This window comes from Gossypium raimondii, chromosome 2, assembly GCF_025698545.1.
Source record: "Gossypium raimondii isolate GPD5lz chromosome 2, ASM2569854v1, whole genome shotgun sequence".
Classification (NCBI taxonomy): domain Eukaryota; kingdom Viridiplantae; phylum Streptophyta; class Magnoliopsida; order Malvales; family Malvaceae; genus Gossypium; species Gossypium raimondii.
Genome location: NC_068566.1, coordinates 5798870 through 5818956, shown reverse-complemented (window position 1 = coordinate 5818956; position 20087 = coordinate 5798870). Strand labels below are relative to the sequence as shown.

General features: G+C 33.2%; 1 protein-coding gene across 1 annotated transcript; it reads left to right on the top strand.

Annotated features, from left to right (window-relative positions):
* Positions 1-1769: 1769 nt before the first annotated feature.
* LOC105787852 (heavy metal-associated isoprenylated plant protein 23) lies at positions 1770-2812 on the top strand. The gene is made up of 2 exons (XM_012614420.2): positions 1770-2092; positions 2185-2812. Exons 1-2 carry the CDS (start codon positions 1933-1935, stop codon positions 2484-2486), a joined length of 462 nt encoding a protein of 153 aa, XP_012469874.1. The 5' UTR covers positions 1770-1932; the 3' UTR covers positions 2487-2812.
* The last annotated feature ends 17275 nt before the right edge of the window (positions 2813-20087 follow it).

Below are 20087 nucleotides of genomic sequence, written 5' to 3'. Positions count from 1 at the left end.
ACAGCCGTGTTACCTGTTTCCCTGTTGCCCAGTATTCGCCCTTGAAGACATTCCACTATTACCTCACCAATTACCTTTCTCTTCTAATTAATAAGAAATTAGGGTTGTCTATAAATCAAACCGGAGTCCAAAGATTTAAATATAATTTTTTTAAGAAATATAAATTGAAGACAGCGATACCATTGTTCTCATTTAAATTTCTTAAAAATTTAAAGGGCCTTTTTCATTTTCTTTGATTTGTATCGTTTAAAGATTTATTATGTTATTGTGTCTTTTGTAATTATCAACTTATGCTTACGGAAGAGAGAAAACTTTTGTGATTTTCAAAATTAGTACAATTAAAAATTGCTCTGTGTCATAATTCTAGGGATGCTGTTGCGGATGGAGTTATTCATGATTATGATAAATTTTGGATTGCGGGGCTCATAAGGAATATTGGGCATTGTTTGTCGATCATATTTTGGATAGGCTCCAAATTACATGGAGTTTTAACATGAAGAATGTGACCTTTGAGACATATAGTAAAAAATCTATTTAAGAAATTCAAGTAATTGGACAGACGCAGGATTATTCAGTAAGATTAGACGATATGATTAACACTTGTGTTCAAAGAGGACAACAAAGTAGCGGATGATTTGGCAAAAATATATTCAAACAACCACCGGATAAAATCCTTCAAGTACTACATGAAGATCTTCCTAGTATAGTGTAATCTTCTATAAATTTCCATTAATTTAATCTATCTTTTATAAAGAAAAAAATCAAATCTTGCATCTCATGTAAAAATAATAATAAACAAACTAATTGAGCTAACTCGTTTTTTAGACAAAATAACTTTCTATATTTTTACTATACTTGAGCAAGCATCATTTGACCAACAATCAATCAAAATGCTGAACTAAAATATTCCACACATCACCATATTTATCTTTTAAAAAGGAGCAACTAAAAAATTAAAATATTTTTATTGGTATAATAATAAATTTAGTTATTAATGTTAATTATTTTGTGTAAATGTTGTGGGCTAAATTTGTTAAATTAGGATTAAATTGACAAAAATATAAATGTTATAGGATAAATTTGTTAAATCAAGACCAAATTGATAGAACATGTAAACTTTGAAGGCTAAATTTATTATTATACCAATACAAATATGTATAATTGATGAAAAAACATTAGTATTGTGAGTATTTGTTCTTAGTTGCTCACTTTTAAAATTGATAGAATTAAATTGCTATGATTTTTTTGAAAGAGAGCGAAGAGATGTTTTACCAATATTATTCAATGGGACAAATCACGAGCCATTGATCATATTGTCTTTGCTTGTCCTATATCTGTTAAAACATCCAAATTCCGACCAATTATTATAACCACCATAAACATTATCCAAAATTAGTAAATACCAAACAGCCCAAGGGCAGTTTTGCAAAATGTCTTAAAATTTTCTTACCTCCAAAGCTAAGCACAAAGTGGTGTCCTTGTTAAGAACAAATCATGCTTTTGACAGTAATTAAAAGACATATCAATGAACAGGAAAATAAATAAATAAAAAATCATGCAATGATCCTTCTAAAATAACTTTTGTTGCTGCTCCTTTCACTAGGGACCCACAACTTTTTTCTCTTTGACTATTGATGAATGTAAAAAATCAAACTGAAGGTATATACAAGTAAGAACCAATAATTTGTGTATGTATGTGTTTCTTATATATAAATATTAGATACAGCAAAGTTTATATAAGTATGAGTTTTATGCATTATAAAACTAGTAATAATAAATGATGTTATAATCTAATCCCCCTTTAAATTATTATATTTCAGGGAAGTTCCCTTGCAGCTTCATTCTTCTTTGCTTATAAATGTACATAAATTCTCATATTTCAAAAGGCAGAAGCCAGACATCCTTCATTAGTAATTGAACCAAAGAAAAGACATGGGAGTTTCAGGCACTTTGGAGTATTTGTCTGATTTAATGAGCAGTAGTGGTCATAAACACAAGAAGAGAAAACAATTGCAGACAGTAGAGCTGAAGGTGAGGATGGACTGTGATGGTTGTGAACTCAAGGTCAAGAAAGCCCTCTCTTCATTGAATGGTATATACATATATTTCTTCCTTTTGATCTCCTTTCTTTTTGGGGGGTGGGGGTGGAGGACTGAAATGTAATGTTTTTTTTTTTTTTTGCAGGAGTGAAATCGGTGAACATAAACAGGAAACAGCAGAAGGTGACTGTAACGGGATATGTTGAAGCCAACAAAGTGTTGAAGAAAGCTAAGTCAACAGGGAAAAAGGCTGAGATTTGGCCTTATGTTCCTTACAATCTGGTGGCTCAACCTTACGCTGTTACTGCTTATGACAAGAAGGCACCTCCTGGTTATGTTAGGAAAGTAGACAACAATGTAAGCAGCACTGCTACCGTCACTAGATATGAAGATCCTTACATCACCATGTTCAGTGATGAAAACCCAAATGCATGTTCCGTCATGTGAAGCTGCAATTTCATATTACTATTTCTTTTTGGTTTTCTCTGTTGGATTTCCTGGTAGATATTATGACAAGATTGTCGAGTTATTACTAATCAAAGGGAGTTCATCTTTTTCTTTTTAATTTTCAAAATGGTCCTGGTTTGTTTGTAGTCTTGTAAGGAGCAAGTTTTGGGTGGGTGGGGTGATGATGATAACAATTTGTCAATGTGGGTTAGGGAAGTGAGGTACAGCCATTGTATTTGCAGCCTTGCTTTATTTTCTTGTCCTTATTACTGCCTGTAATTTAATGTTATGAATTTTATGCCCTGAAATTAGTTTTGGCTTGGCAAGCTCAGGTGTATAAAGATAGAATTCTCCAAAAACCTTCTAAATATATGAAAATTCTTAAAATTTAAAATTTAAAATTTAAACATAGCCTGAAATATATCCGTTTGGGACGAGATAGGTAAACTTTTGTAAATGGGAGCAAGCTGGCTGCTGTTTTGGGATGATGGTTAAATATTATTGAAAAATATATATATTTTCTTGTCTGTTGGTTTCAGTTTCGTCAGCAGATGAAACATGGCAAGTGGACCACCCAATTAACTTGCATGTTCGTCCAGTTTCAATGCCTACACTTCCACTTAAGAAGCTATCCATTGGACACAAAAGACATAAATTGAATGTTGAGTGCAGCATGACAAGCATTCCTAAGGACTCTATAGGGATTGAAATAACATACATTATTTCGTGGGTAAAAATAACATGAAAATACGAGTTATATTGTATTTTGTCTCTCTATTAAAAAATAATTAAATCAAAGATAAATTTGATTCTTTTATAAAAGTTTTATCCATTTCTACTATTAAAAACTAGTTCATATATATCAGTACGAGATACATGTGACATGCTATATGTAACTGTTTGGTTATTTTGTCAATCATTTCAGTTTTTAATGGTAAAAATAGATAGAAATTTTTTTATAAAAAACTAATTTACTCTTTAATGGGGCTAATTTATTTACTTTTTAAGTAAAAAAATAAAATACAATCTAATTTTTCTACTATACTTAATTTAAACTTATTTTGTGATTTTAACTCGCTTAGTTATTAATATTGAATGTTCAAATAAATATGGCTCGCAAGAAGTGCAGAGGGAAAGGAAAAGGGCATTTCCACTTGACGAAAACAGAAAAGGAAACTAAATTCCCAAGGAAGGCACGTGCTTGTGCCTTCTTTTCCCCTACACAACCAATACGAGAATCAAACTTTTTTCTTTTTCCTTTTCTTTATAATTTTTGGTTTCAGTTTTGCTCAGCCCGCTCTCGGATCCAAAGGAAGCGTAAAGGCTGGCTATTTTCTTCCTATGAGTAGAAAGGCTTAAGTGAATAGAATTATTGAAGTTATACTGTATTTGCTTTTAATTTGATGATAATGAAAAGTTCATTTATAGCAGCTTATAAAAGATCAATTTCCCACCTAGCTGGCCATCATATCATTTCTTCTTCCAGCATTTACTCGTAGCATGTGCACCATGCCCTAGTACTAGTATTTACCTAACATGTTTCCTATTGATGCTGACTTGAGTCTCATCCCTTGAATTATAAAGATAAAAAAAATTAACTGTCTATCAATATACACAGGCTGATGTTAGACTGCTTCAATAATTGGTCTCTTTTTTCAAATAATAGTGAAAATTCATCTAACTTCATCCAATAGTAAAACACATCTTAAGTAAATGATTGGGATCTAAATTTTGTAGATCATATTGATAAGAGGGATAACTATAAATTTTGACTGATTAATCTTTAAGTATCATAAAAAAGACATGGAGGATCAGTTAATTACGCCCCAAAAAATTCCATTAGAAAAATATGGGTAAACTACCTTTAAGGTCATTAAATTGGATTATTCAACTTCAAAAAATTACAAAATGGTCACAGAGCTATTCGAAAGTTTTCATTTAAGTTATTGAACTATTTGAAAGTTTTTATTTAAGTCATTGGGCTATTATGTTTTTTTTTTCAAAAGTCTGGCTAGTGAGCTTTGTGCGACGATTCAACAATCGGTATGGTAGATCAATACCCATTGATAAGTAGAAGAACATACCTTAGATTCAAGTCGATTTGACTATCAGTGTTGGAGATCGTGGAAGAAAACTGTTTAGATTTTGGTTCACAAATTCGTGACGTTTGAAATTGTTGCATAAAAAAATTGAATTGTAGAAAAGAAAAAAAATGAGAGCTTTCGATTGGTGTAAATGGTGTGAACAAAGAAAGCCACATAGCAATGATTTTAACAACCCAGTAACTTAAATGAAAACTTTCAAATAGGTTAATGACTATTTTGTAAGTTTTTGAAATTGAGTGATCAAAATATAAACTTACTAATACCTTAGTGACTTTAGGTTTAGTTTACAAGAAAAAAAAAAGTACTACCAAATCCTAGAAAAAAATACAAAATTTCTAACCAATGAGCTCAAATTGGGCCAAAAAAGTCTAGTCCTAAATAACAACAATAAATCCTAAGTTGAATGTCTTTAGTCATTGTTTTCACAATTGTACCAACCAGCATAAGAGGGACTCCTTTGTTAATGTCTTTTAGTGGGTGAGTTGCTTAAGTTGGTAGTTAGGCTAAATTGTTAATTAAACATGTTGGGGTGATTCTGGGATGCTTTAGTTTTTATCTATTGAATTGATTTAAAATTTTAAGGATAATGCCTATTCAGTTAAATTTGGATTCAAGTTATTTTGGGTTTAACCCAATTTCAATTTCAAATTATTTTGGATTCTTATAATTTATTTTTGAGGTTTAAGTATTATGAGTTGGGTCATTATGGTTTTAGATTATTTTGGGTTCTAATCATTTTAAATTCAAATAATTTTCTATTATTTATCAAGATCATGTTGGGTTCAATTTATTTTGAATTCAAGGGTTAATACCGATATTTTAGCAACAAATCCAATAAATCTAAGTGTAGTCCTTGGTGTATTGGTCTTTTTTGGAAAGGGAGTGCGTGCGAGTTGGGAGGAATAGCCTCTCATCATATTGCAGCAGGGACATTGGGAAATGTCTATGGAATAAAGGCAACAAAGTAGGAACAAAAAACATAAACAAAATATCAAACTAATGCTAAAGATAAGGCTGTAACTAAGGGAGGAAGATCAATTCTTCATGCATCTTTTTACACCCCCACAAGTTGGGGATTACATCGACAACACTCAACTTTTTGATTATGCAATCAAAGGAAGTATGAGGAAATGATTTGGTGAGAATGTTAGTGACCTGGTCGGAGTGAAGGTGCTTGACTACAACCAACTTGTCCTGTACTTGATCATGAACGAAGTGGAGGTCGATGGCGATATGCTTCATTGCTATGGAAAATGATTGCCCTTCGATGTGCGTGCACCAATGTAAATAAACAATGCAATTAAATATATAAAGAAGTGCAGTGAATTGCGAGTATGCAAGTCATATTAATAAACTTCTCAATGAATTTAGTTACGACCCATCACGATTCTATTATACCCACTTAATTCGTAAGCCATTGATAAATTTAATAATAAGGAATTAAAGGGATTAGAGATGCTTAGTAATTTGAAGATTGCTTGTAACATCCCAATTTTTTTTACAAAATGTAACACTGTTTCAAGGATGAGTAGTTGGTTTAGTGGTCAAAAGAAAATAAGGAGACAGTGCAATTAGCTCAAGGACTTGAGTTTGATTCTTTTCCCTTGCAAATTAGCTTAAATTTTGCTAATTTTTCTCCTTCTACTACTTTTGTGCCGTCCAAGCCTAGTAACCCTAGGTATTTATATCACTTTTTCTTGGCTTTTTCAAATCTTTCCTTTGTTTAATCACTCATCTTGTCGCCCCTCTCATCTTCCTCCTCTAAAATTTTTCACTTTTCTCTGGAATTTCACTACAGTTGTGTCGTCTCATTACTAAAGATTTCCAGCCACTTTGCTGGTTGATTTAACCCCCTAAAACAACCCTACTTGCCTCCCTAAACTCATCTTTAAGCCGCCCCTATTAGCCCCCTCCACAGTGTGTAAGTGCATTTTGATCTAGTAAATTCTACTAATAGAATGATTAGTACAAGTGGTTTGTACTGAAAGTCAGTGGTTTTAAAAAAATTAGGTATCGAGACCTTGTTTCTGTAAACTGAGCTCGTAAGTATTTTTTGTAACACCCCAAACCCGGCCTAGACATTATGGCCGAATCTGGAAATGTTACGTAAACTAGTTATAAATATGACTTTCGCTTTTTGAAAAACATCGTGAACCTTCGCTATTTAAAAGCTCGTTTTAATTGAAAATGTTTGTCATACTTAATAGTTAAAAACCGTTAATTGATTACGTTTTCTAAATAAATCCAATAAGTTGCAGCAGAAGTTCTTAAGACGTTATATTTTGGAAAACCGAGTTTGTTTTCTTAAAAATAGTTGATCTCAGAAACATAGACGTTTTTCAAAAAATCATTTTATCGAATGTCATGCCAAAACCCAAAATAAAATTCCAAATCCAAAAATATTCTCAAAAGTCCAGAGAGTCCAAAACTTACAAAACTTTTAAATCAAAATTTTTAAATAAGTCAAATTTAAGCAAACATAGTTTACGAAATTGTGGACATAACCAAGCTCCCGTCACACCGACCCACCTAAGTCTGAGGGTTACCTGAAATTATCAGACAAACAGAGAGTGAGTTTTTATAACTCAGTATGTAACTTAACAGAAACAGAATTACAATTTTAATACATAGTAGAACAGATACTGACGAATGTCTGATACAAAACCAGAATCATATACAAATTACAATCCTACCCCCATCCGCTACACATCATCTTTGACCATCCCAACACACCATATAGGGTACTAAAGACCCATCCAGCCTTACACACCACTGAGTGTTGACATGACACTTTTCAAAATATTTGCAGCAGTGTTGCCATTATAATGGGCGAGATAACGCCTCTTTCAGAACACTTCCTCCACATAACATACGTCCCATCCCATAGTCAGATATAAAAGATACTGGAATTACATATCATACATGCTTGTATAACAGATGTAGAACATGCTTTATACATAATAGATCATACATATTGCATCATGGTGTGTCGTTGAAAGCACAAAAAATAACCTATCCCTATGAAATAACGAAAAAAATAGTATAATAGAAGTAGGGTCAAATCCTCAGGGACTGGATTGCTATAATTTCTTGTTCCTCGAAATCTTGGGCATAGTTGTGCCCAAGAAAAACGGCGTACTTAGGAAAAATAAAAAGACAAAATTAAAAATATGGACAAGTTGAAATTGTATAAATTGAAATTGAAATTGTAAAAAGAAACAAAATTGAGAAAAATGATTCTTCGGTTTAAGGAATTCCAGCCTTCGGTTATCTCGATCCTCTTTGGGTTCAATCCTGGGCTTTTAGGTGATCCTTCTCATGACAGAATAAGCTAGTTATAGTGGAAGAGGACGCCTACGACCACCAGCTCCACTTAGAATTTTGGACTTACAATTTAAAGGAACCTGACTCTAGCCAACCATCACTTTTGTGGGACCTTCTTACACTAGATCGCCATTTTTCAATGGCGAATGCCACGCCGTTTTGTATCTTGGGCTCGATAACCTCTGACGCAGTAAGTTAACGAACCGACTATGTAACCTTCTCAAAACATACAAAGCGGCCTCTTTTGCACAAGATGAAAAGATCACTTTTGGAAGGACATGGACGGAAGCGTTAGTCTAGTAATGCGGACAAACGATGAATACTCGTTGAGAAGGCTAAGTGCGGTTTCTAAGCCTCATGGACCATTTTTTGCGAAATCTTGACAAATTTTGGCTAGATGAGTTTAATGGCTCGTGCTTTTCGGGAAAAAAAAAAGTTTAATGGAATGAAATTTTATTAGAAAATAAAAGGAACAAAAAGGCTAAGAGCCTTGGGGGAAGGAGTTTTTTACAGATAAGATGAGTCAATATTCATGTCCATTCCCTATTTATAGTACATAGAAAACTTAATTTGTTCCTATTTAAACTCTAAAAGATAAATAAGAATATAATCTGAAATTAAATCTAAATAATATCATAATAATTCTAAAAATAAAATTCGAATTTAAATAGAGTCTTCTGCTCATAAATCTCTTCTTTGAATTTTTGCCTCTAAGTTTTTCACACTTTGTATTTTCGGCACCACTTCTTTCCTATTTCACATGCTGACCCATTTTATCTTTAAATTAACGCTTTTTGCCCCCAAATTTTCTTTTGTCTTCAATTTAGTCCCTACAAGATAAAAAGCCATAATAAGCCAAAATTAGTATGATCATACTTAAAATATATATGCAATTAACACATAAAAGTATGTCATTTTAGAGTATTATCACATCACAAGACATGGATATTCTTACATATTAAACATTAATTATGCCAGGTTTCATACCAACAGATTAACAAAATTCATGTTTTATAGCTTATATAACCACATACCGACCCCACGGAAGGCCCATAGTCGATTTGGACTCCCTCGGGAAAAATTTTGAGTTTTGGGCCCGCAATCTTGTGTGGCCCATACAACTCAAATTACCTTACACGTGTGGCCCACATGACCTTGCACATGGCCCACACACGCCTGTGTGGTCCACATGACCCAAATTGGCCTAGACTAATGTGTCACACACGGCTTTGTACACGAGCTACCACACGGCTTGGCACAGGGCCTTGTGGCATCAACAAGCCCCAATTTTGACTTTCGCCGTTCGCTGTTTTCCAGGTTTCTCGTTGCACACCTGATAAAATCAGATGTAGAATCAACAATCAAGTATTCCAGTACCTATATTGACAATTCACACGAATTATTAACTAAAATCTCAACAAATCCAAATGACAAATTCGCAAGAACAACACTAGTTGAACCTACATTCAATCATTAACAATCCCCCAAAACAACATGAAACACTTACCCTTGATGGTGAACAGCACCCGCACAACTCCTAATTCACCGGTAAGTTGTTTGTTTCGTGAGCTTCACCTAAAACCAACCAATTGATTAACATCGATACAAAACCCACCACACCTCAACACACTCGAAAACCAAGGAAGAAAATTCTAGAATACAAGGGAAGAGAAACGAGATTTACACCAATCAAATAGCAATCAATACAATCGAACCCCTCTATCGAATTGAATAGCATGAACAAGGAAAAGTAAGGCATTTAAGACCAATAATAGAAAAGGACCAATTTGGTAATTTCTTTTCAATAACTCACATGTAGAATGGAAAAGGAAAAAGAAAAAAAAAACTCTGAGGAAATACAAAGAAACATGAGGAAAAAGGGAGGGATTTTTGGCTATATCAAAATTTATTTTATTTTCAAATTAAGAAATAAAAAAAATAAAAATCTAATCCTAACCAACAACTAACCCCCTAACTCCCCTCTTTATCCAACCTCCAGACACTAAACAGAATCCCTACATAACCCCACTTCTACTAAATAACCAACCCATGTGAGAGGCAAAATAAACTACCACAAGTTATCTCAAGGTCTCGAACCCATGACCTCACCCTCCTACTCAAGGCTCACAACCATTAAAACCCACACTTGATTAGATCCAACAAATCAAATACTTGAATTCATGTGTATTACATTTTTATTGAATATTTACGGAGTTATTCTATAGGTGAATTAAAGTTTGGTCTGAATATTTTAGTGTTTTGATAGTTGATTAAGGTACAAAGACTAAATCGTCACCAATGTTATCTAAATCAGACTGGATTTATAGGTTGAACAAGGGTATTGGTTTGGAGAAAAGCTTTGGACCAGTTGAATTTAGAATCGAAACGAACCAGTTCGATCGGGTAAAAACTGGTTGAATTGGTTTTAATATTTTTTATCATTATTTTTTAATGATTTATATTATTGAATCACCTGATTGATTGAATCAATTAGACCAATGAATCGATGGCTTAATTGGTTCAATCACTAGTCTAGTATTGAAAAATTTTATGGTTGCATGCAATAATATATTCCATTTTTTATTCTTTGAAAAAAATAGTAATAATTAGAAAATAATTGTAGAACTAAAACCATATGAAATTAGTTATAAGGTTTAGTTTCAACAGAATTGAGTTTAAAATGGTAAATTTGTAATTTGAGTCAATCGATCTAGGCAAATACTATTCAATTAATGATAAGTGAGTATATTCGGCTTAACGGTTTAACAGTTGAGATCTAGATAAAAACTTTAACGGTCTATATATGAATAAGAATATTAATAATACGGAAAATATTTTTAATTTTATCCCATTTATAATTATATATATAAATGAAATGCAAAGGTGTGATTAGGAAAATTTAATGTTTATAATTATCTATATAATTATATATGAAAGAAAAAATTATGAGTTAATTATGATTTATGAATAATAATGTTAATCTTTTAATTTAACGTTTTCAAAACTATTTTAAATTTTCTGACTATTGAATTAGATAAAAGAAATTGATAATTAAATTAGTTTGATCATTACAAAATATTTATTTTCTCATCATCCTTTTCTTGATTGATAATTTTTCAGCTATTTGTATAATTGCAAAAAGAGTGAACATTTATTAATTTTATAATTATAAAACATATTATAGTAAATCATTATTGTAAAATAGTGTGAACATCCATTAATTTTATAATTATTATTTATAGTTGAAAAGAATGTTTGTTAAAACAAACGCATATTAGAATTCTGAATTTGTCCCTCAATTTTGTCTTTTAATATGGTAATAATACATAAAAAACAAAATATGTTAAATATAGAACTAAATATACCCAAACAGTGTGATAATATAGTAATGAAATTTTTATAAGAAATATGATAATCAAATTCATCAACATGACTATCTAAAATTGAGTTTTAAATGGCAAATTTATAAGTTGAGTGAATTGGTTTAGTTGGATATTATTCAATTAATAAAAAGTAAGTATATTCAGACTTAATGGTTTAAAATTTTGAATAAAAGAGAAAGTAGATAGAAAATAAACAATTGATTATCGAGATGAAACCACTTGTTTTCATCTCCAGTAATGTAGTCCAATTCTAATTTTTTTAACTTTCATGGGATGTAATCAAAATAATAAATTCAAGAAAAATCAACAACAAATTCACAAAATCAACTAAAAAATTATATAAAAGAATTAGAAAACGTTACCTCTAAGCACCTTACATGCCTGTTTTCACCATTAATTTTGAAAAATACCCATAATTCAAACCAATTAGCAACATGATAGTGAAAAACAAAAAAAAAATAAAAATTGTTAAAATGCAATTAAATTTCAAACTGATTTATTTTCTTTGGTAGTAACTTGATATAACGATCAAGCACTGCTCCGATTCTAGTAAAAATGACCACAAAAAAGTAGAGATAAAATTATGCGCTTTGAAATTATAATGTTTGAAAAAAAAACCTGAAAGATGTTAAATTTTTAATTACCTTTTTCCTGATGAATTTTTTTGTAACAACATGACCGGTAGGAGAAAAGGTGACTAGTGCAACATCCATGTCACGGAAAATAGAGAGTTCGTTGGCTTTTCTAATGAGAATGTTTCCATGTTTTGAAAATGTAACTTCAGATTTTATTACATTCTTTTTTTTAGTCTCTTGAGGATTAGATATGATAAGGATTAAACAAGAAAAAGAAAGAAGATTTGTGAAATTGAGAAGCTAAGAGATTTGTGAAATTGAGAAGCTAAGGAATTGCTTTTTTTTTTGGGGTTGAAACTATAGCTAGAAGATTTATAAAATTTAGTGATAAATGCCAAACGTAACATGTTTTAGCCTCATTGTTAATGTGTTTTTGGATGATTATTGGATTTAAAATGGTGAATTTTATGCTATAATCTTTTAAATTCGTGTTTCTATACTAAAGAGAGCATTTAGGAGCAAAAGGAGAAAAAAATAAGCAAAAATCAGAAAATCGGAGCAAGTTTTAGGAGCCACACAGGCTGCCACACGACCATGGGTCAAACTGTGTAGAAATTGTGAATCGCACTCCAAACCATCGGGAAAACACGTTTTTTAGGTTTTTCGGGTATTTTAAGACTTATATATGACAAAAATAAGAAGAGGGGAGTGAGCTGTCATAGAATACTCAAGAAAATAACTTGAAAAACACCATTAAAGCTGATTCTGAAGTAGATTTCTGTCAAGATTGAAGATTTCCTTTTGATTTCTTTGGAGATTCTTATGAATTTCTTTGTTTCTTGTAGTTATACTATTTTTGGGATGTTTTTATTTGCTAGCATGAACTAATTTTCTAAATACCATGGGGAGATGAACCCTATGATTGATTTTGTTATTTGATTTCTATTTTTATGCAATAAAGACTTAGATCTTGTTCTCAATCACGTGTGCTTAATTCTTGGTTTAATATTTCTAGACTATTGATCCATGTTTGATGTGTTTGAATAAGAGGAGGAATAGTCCCTGTTTAAGAGTAGATCTAGCGTAATTGAGTGGAGTTACATGCAATCCTAGAAATAGGACTGGTGACACCATATTTTTTAAAACGGAGTCGACTTGGATTTTGAAAACGAAAACGAAAACGGGAGTCGCCACCAATCCTTTTTGATGAGGAGTGATCGGATCACCTCGAAAAGTGGTTGTTTTAAACGATTTGATTTTATTAAAACAACGATCTTGGTCCACAAAATTAAAAAAAAACAGGTTCGGGATTCGGTTACGTACAAGGAAGGATTAGCACCCTCGTAATGCCCAAAATTGGTACCTAGTAGATTAATTAATGTCTTAGTGTCGAAGATTGAAAACTTTAAAGAGATATACGATCTTTTATTGAAATGTTGAAAATTTTCAGGAAAATGGCATATTTCACTTTAATCGAGAAAGAGAATTATATCCAGTAAGTTAGGACACAATGTCTTGAATTCCCAATGCGCGAATGAATGCAAAAATTTACTTATTTAAAAGATATTTAGCTATCTCGGATTTAAAAAAAGGGATCATGCCCAGTAAGTTAGGACACAATCTTTTCTTAATTCTCGAGATTGTTTAAAACTTGAGAAAAAAAAGGGATCATGCATAGTAAGTTAGGACACGATCTCTTATTAATTCACGAGATTGTTTAAAACTTGTTTGAAAATACTCGTATTTGGATTTATCGAGAAAATCGAAACCCCGTAAGTTAAGGTAGACTTTTTCAATTCTTAAAATATGAAGTTTAACTTATTTTAAAGTCGTGATTTATACCTTAAATAAAGAAATAAAACACAATGTCAATATGGGTAGCAAGACAATAATAAATACGACGATGTAAACATAACGCGAGCAACCACAACAAAATAATAAATAAATAAAAGATGGCAAAACAGTTATACATGAAATAATAAACAACTAGGGCTAAAACATTTCATAAAAATAATAATGAACACATAAATAAATAAATATAAGATAAAACAATAATAACAATACGAACATAAATAAAATTATAAAAGTAAAAATCTATGTATGTATATTTATATATAACAAAGTTTAAAATGAAAGAAAAGATATAAATAAGTAAATAATAATATTAATATTAATAGTAGAAAACAAATAATCTGAAGTTTTAAAAAGAAAAGATATATATATATATAAATAATTATATAATAATATATAATAAGACAAATATATTTAAAATTTAAATAAGTAAATATAAATAAAATATGGTAATAGTAATACTTTGAAGGTATAAAAGGACATAATAAATAATAAATAATAAAATGACATAATAAGATAATTATATACACAAAGAAAAATGCATATATATATAAAATAAAAAATAAAGCTAAAAATAATACAAAACTAATTAACATATTAATACAATAGTAACGAATAAATAAAAGGAAAATAAAAATAAAAATAATAATAGTAATAATAATATCAAATTTATTTACTTTAATAAGAAAATAACTAAAATATGAACAAAGGGCTAAATTGAATTTTAAAAAATAAAATTCGGGGTCAAATTGCAAATAAATTAAAGAAGAAGGACCACGTTGAATGCGCGAATAACAAGGAAGGACCAAATGGGCAATAATATCGTCCCTCCAAAATGCACAGCTTCATTGAGGACCAAATCGAGAGAAAGATGAAATTTTGTGGCAAAATTGAAAAATAAAAACAAGATAGGACTGAATTGTAAACAACCTCAAAAGCGGAAGGACTAGGAGCGCAAATAACCCCTTTTATCCAGAAACACGCTAATCCTAGGCGGTTCGGGTTGGGTCAGTCTGATTCAGGTCAAAACGATGCCGTTTTGGGCATTTTGGAGCTGGGTCAAAACAACGTCGTTTTAGCTCCCTATATAAGTTAAAAAGTTTCAAAAAAATTATTTTACTCTTCCTTCTAAAAAAAATCAGAAAAAAATCCTCTCTTTCCTCCCCACTCTTCAAAAAAATTCGGCCATGGGTTCGGTAAGGGCTCCAGCCGTAGCCACCGCGCCAACAATCGGTCATCGGCGCCGGCGCCGCCGTATACGGCGGTCGACGAAAATAAAAGAGTGCCCTTTTAAGCGCCTTTTCGCGAGGAGTCCAATTTTGAGGCTAGAAGCACCGAGATCTCAGCCAATCGGGCCGAAAGTGAGAATAACCTTTCGGTTCTCTTTTTTAACCACCATCAAAATAGGTAAAATCTAACCCCCTCTTTGTATTTTTTTTATATTTTTGTTAAAATGTATTTGTAAAGCATAAATAAGTAAAATAAAATAGAACGAAGGTAACAAAGGGACTAAAATTAACACCTTTCGAAAAATTTCTTTCTCTGCTCTTGATTCACTGAAGTCTGTCTCCAAAAAAAATATTACAGAAAAGGGTCAGCTTTTATAGCTGATTTATTTCAATTTTTGCTTGCGTGTTTGTTTCTTTTGGCAGGGTTAGAGCAGTGGAGTCGGTGGCGACATGACCGTGGCAGGTGGCGCAACGTCAAAAGGCGGCAACAGTAGAAGTCCAAAAGTCAGCAGATGCGGCGCTAGGGTTTTAGACTTTCTGAAACCCTAGCTTGACTGTTGGGTTTGGGACTTTGGGCCAATTGGGTTATTGGGCCTTTTGGGCCACACGGGTTTTGGGTTGGGTAGTAGTTTTTTTGGTCTTGGGTAATTGGGCTTTGTTGTAATGGGTTGTCTGGGCTTGAGCTTTATTTTTTATTTAGGCCCTATCAGGCCTGTTGTAATTTAGACTTATGGACTATTTTTATTATTTGGTTTGGTCTTGGTCTATTTGGGTTTTAGGCCCGGGGTCAAAATTGGGCTTGTACAGTTGCCCGTCTTTGCTCGTTGTCGTGTAACGAGAACAGAGCAAAGACCAAGAAAGACCAATTTTGCCCGATCTTGACAGTTCTTGACTTGTTCTGGTGCTTCTCTTCTTCAAGTAGCTTCATTTCAGTCCAACATGCCTTGTTGCTTCGATCCACTCCACTACAACTTTAAAAAGAGATATGACTTGTGGCTTCAATCCACTCTGCTGCGACTTTAGGGGGGTGAGGTTTGTGGTGTTTGTCTGCTGCACTGCAATGTCAGAGAGATAAGACTTGTCATGGTAAATTTAATCTGACCTACTGTAACTTCAGAGGTATATGTTTAGCAGCTTCAGTCTGCTCCACTGCTACTTCAGTGAGATAAGACTTGCATATTCAACCTGTCCCACTGCAACTTCAGAGGGATAACGTTTGTTACTTCAACCTGCTTTACTGCAACTTCAGAGAGATAATGTTTGTGGCTTTAATCTGCTCCACTGTAACTTCAAAAAGATAAGACTTGTAGCCTATCTTCAATCTGCTTCACTGCAACTTGAGGAAGATAAGATTGGTTTATTTTTAACCTGCTCGACTGTAACTTTAAGGAGATAAGGCTAGTGTTTTCGACCTGCTTTACTGCAGTCTGCTCCACTATACTTTAGGGAGATAAGACTAGTGGCTTAAATCTACTTCCCTACTACCTTGAGAAGATAAGATTCACTACCTTCGATCTGCTCCACTACTGCTTAGGGAGACAGGATCTACAATATTCAATCTACTCCACTGCTTCTCAGGGAGACAAGGCTGTTGGCTTAAATCTGCTTCCCTACTATCTTGGGAAAATAAGATTCGTCATCTTCGATCTGCTCCACTACTGCTTAGGGAGACAGGATATACAATCTTCAACCTACTCTACTGCTTCTCAAGGAGACAAGGCTGGTATCTTCGATCTACTTCGCTGCCAATACAGGAATACAAGATCTGCTGCTTTCAGTCTTAACGCCAGCGAGATAAGATTCGCTGCCTTCAACTTTAATTTACTCTGCTTTAGCTTTAATCTATTCCACTGCAATGCCAGGGAAACAAGATTCGCTAAATTTAGTTTTAATCTATTCTACTGCCACGCCAGGGAAATATGATTTGATGTTGTAGCTTCAATCTGTTCCACTACACCGCCAGGGAAGTATGATTCATTGTTGTAACTTCAATCTATTTAATTACAATGTCGGGGAAGCAAGATTCGCTGTTGTAGCTTCAATCTGTTCCACTACACTGCCAGGGAAGTATGATTCATTGTTGTAACTTCAATCTATTTAACTACAATGTCGGGGAAGCAAGATTCGCTGTTGTAGCTTCAATCTGTTCCACTACACCGTCAGGGAAGTAAGATTCGCTGTTGTAGCTTCAATCTATTTAACTGTAATTTTGGGAAAGCAAAATTCACTGTTGTAGCTTCAATCTGTTCCACTACACCGCCAGGGAAGTAAGATTCGTATTGTAGCTTCAATCTATTTAACTGCAATGTCGGGGAAGCAAGATTTGCTGTTGTAGCTTCAATCTGTTCCACTGCACTGCTAGAGAAGTAAGATTCGCTGTTGTAGCTTCAATCTATTTAACTGCAATGTCAGGGAAGCAAGATTCGCTGTTGCAGCTTCAATCTGTTCCACTGCACCGTTAGGGAAATAAGATTCACTGTTGTAGCTTCAATCTATTTAACTGCAATGTCGGGGAAGTAAGATTTGTTGTTGTAGCTTCAATCTGTTCCACTACACCGCTAGGGACGTAAGATTTGATGTTGTAGCTTCAATCTGTTCCACTACATCGCCAGGGAAATAAGATTCATTGTTGTAGCTTCAATCTATTTAACTACAATGTCGGGGAAGCAAGATTCATTGTTGTAGCTTCAATCTATTTAACTGTAATGTCGGGAAAGCAAGATTCACTGTTGTAGCTTCAATTTGTTCCACTACACCGCCAGGGAAGTAAGATTCGCTATTGTAGCTTCAATCTATTTAACTGCAATGTCGAGGAAGCAAGATTCGTTGTTGTAGCTTTAATCTGTTCCACTGCACTGCTAGAGAAGTAAGATTTACTGTTGTAGCTTCAATCTATTTAACTGCAATGTCGGGGGAAGCAAGATTCGCTGTTCTAGCTTCAATCTGTTCCGCTATGACTTTAGTGGTATAGGATTTGTAGGTTCACCAATCTGTTCTCTAGGGAACATGACCTGTAGAATCCATTGCATGAACCTATTTATGCCTAGCGATTGGAATATTATGATCGGAATGAATCAAAATCTCCTAGCTAAATGTGCGTGCATGAATGCAAAATGTCATGAAAATGATCCCTCAATGTTTGAGTTATTATTGCTCATTGTTCAATAAGGCTTTGTTGCCAACACGTCAGAATGTTATCTTATCCGATTGGTAATGCTCATATCTTACTTAACCGGATTGCCCCCCACTATAATCTTCAAGGTCTAATCCACTGTAATTTTGGGACATAAAATTTGAACCATCTTCCTCCTATTGAGTATAAAATCTGGCTCTTTCCAAATCCTCTCCCACTACAATTTAGGGATACAGGATCTGAATCTCCTTGGTCTCCTACACCATTCCCAGGGTGTTATACCAAATGTTTATACACAATTGTAAAACTTTCTCTTTCGAGAACCTCTCCTTATCACTTGGTGATCATTGCTTGTTTGTTCATTGAAGCTTTGTCACCAACACGACATCTTGTCATTTTTGTTCAATCAATGTTTGGACAACCAAAATCCGAAAGGATAGTCTTAATTTAGACTTTTCCTTCTTAGATATTTCAACTTTTAAACTTGGTGTGTTTTAACAATGGTCCTATTTCAGGTTCTTGTATTATTTAGAAGCTTTCAAAGTAATAAACAAAACTCCTTTTGCTTGAATATTATCAGTTTATTAATCGTTATTTCAATGGTAAACACTTGAAGAGATTATCACAATGGACAAGGTGAAATTTTATTGAGAACAAAGCTCGAGATGAATGAACTAATCAGGATATCAAATTTTGCTAATATACGAACTGAATAAGATGAAAAAGATTATCACAATGGACAAAATAGAATTTTATTGAAAGCAAAGTTCGAGATGAATATATTAATCAAAATAGAAAATTTTGCTAAGATTTAAAAATGAACAAGATGAAAACAGGTGCCCCAAATATCGCAACATGAGCTTCTCTGCACAAGCTTCTTAAGGACTTTTCTGAGCTTAACATGGGTTTAGGAGATCTACAATACTCTGTCGATGCCCCAAGATGTCACCTACAATTTCTTGTTGATTCAGGTATAGCAAGATCACCACATGCCCTAATTTGATCAAAATTTGAGCTGCTCTGATCACCTGATATTCTATTTTGATTAAAATTTGAGCCGCATTTTTTGGGTTTTCAGCTTAAATCCCCTTTGGTCTCTAGGTACCCTTTGCGGGTTTTCACCTTGGCCTCTCATTTTTCTTTTTATTTTTTATCTCTCTCTTTTTCTATTCAAAGTGCCTTTTTGCAGGTTTAGGCTTTGGTCCCTTTCTTTCTTCAAGTGAAGTATTTCTTAACTGAGTCCGAGTTTACAGGGTTTGGCAAGCTTTTACCATCCATCTCACTCAAGATCAAAGCTCATCCAGAAAAAGGCTTTCTTTACAACATAAGGTCCTTCTCAATTTGGCATCCACTTCCCTCTAAAGTCCTTTTGTAGAGGAAGGATCTTTTTCAACACCAGGTCCCCCTCATGAATTTATCTGGGATGAACCTTTTTGTTATAGGCTCGCATCATTCATTTTTGGTACATCTGACCGTGACAAATAGTTTTTAGCCTCTTTTCTTCTATCATGTTTAGCTGATCATATTGAGATTGAATCCATTCGGCCTTATCTAACTTTAGTTCAGCTAATACCCAGAGAGAAGAGATTTCAACTTCAAGAGGTAAAACTGCCTCCATCCCATAAACCAGAGAAAAATGTGTTGTCCCGGTAGAAGTCCTAATAGATGTTCGATATGTAAGGAGGGCGAAAGGTAATTTCTCATGCCAGTCTTTGTAGGTTTCAGTCATTTTCCCTACAATTTTCTTGATATTTTTATTAGCTGCTTCCACGGCACCATTCATTTTTGGGCGATACAGTGATGAATTATAGTGTTTGATCTTGAACTAACTACAAACTTCCACTATTAAGCTATTGTTCAAATTCAGTGCGTTGTCAGATATAATTCTTTCAGGCATCCCATATCGACATATAATATCTTTTTTTTAAAACTTGCTAACTGCTGACTTCGTGACATTAGCATATGAAGCAGCTTCCACCCATTTAGTGAAATAGTTAATAA

Excerpts from the sequence above, each read along its gene's own strand:
- LOC105787852 (XM_012614420.2), top strand. The coding sequence starts at position 1,933 with ATGGGAGTTTCAGGCACTTTGGAGTATTTGTCTGATTTAATGAGCAGT. Across the intron at positions 2,093-2,184 it reads AGCCCTCTCTTCATTGAATG|GAGTGAAATCGGTGAACATA; the intron begins GTATATACATAT and ends TTTTTTTTGCAG.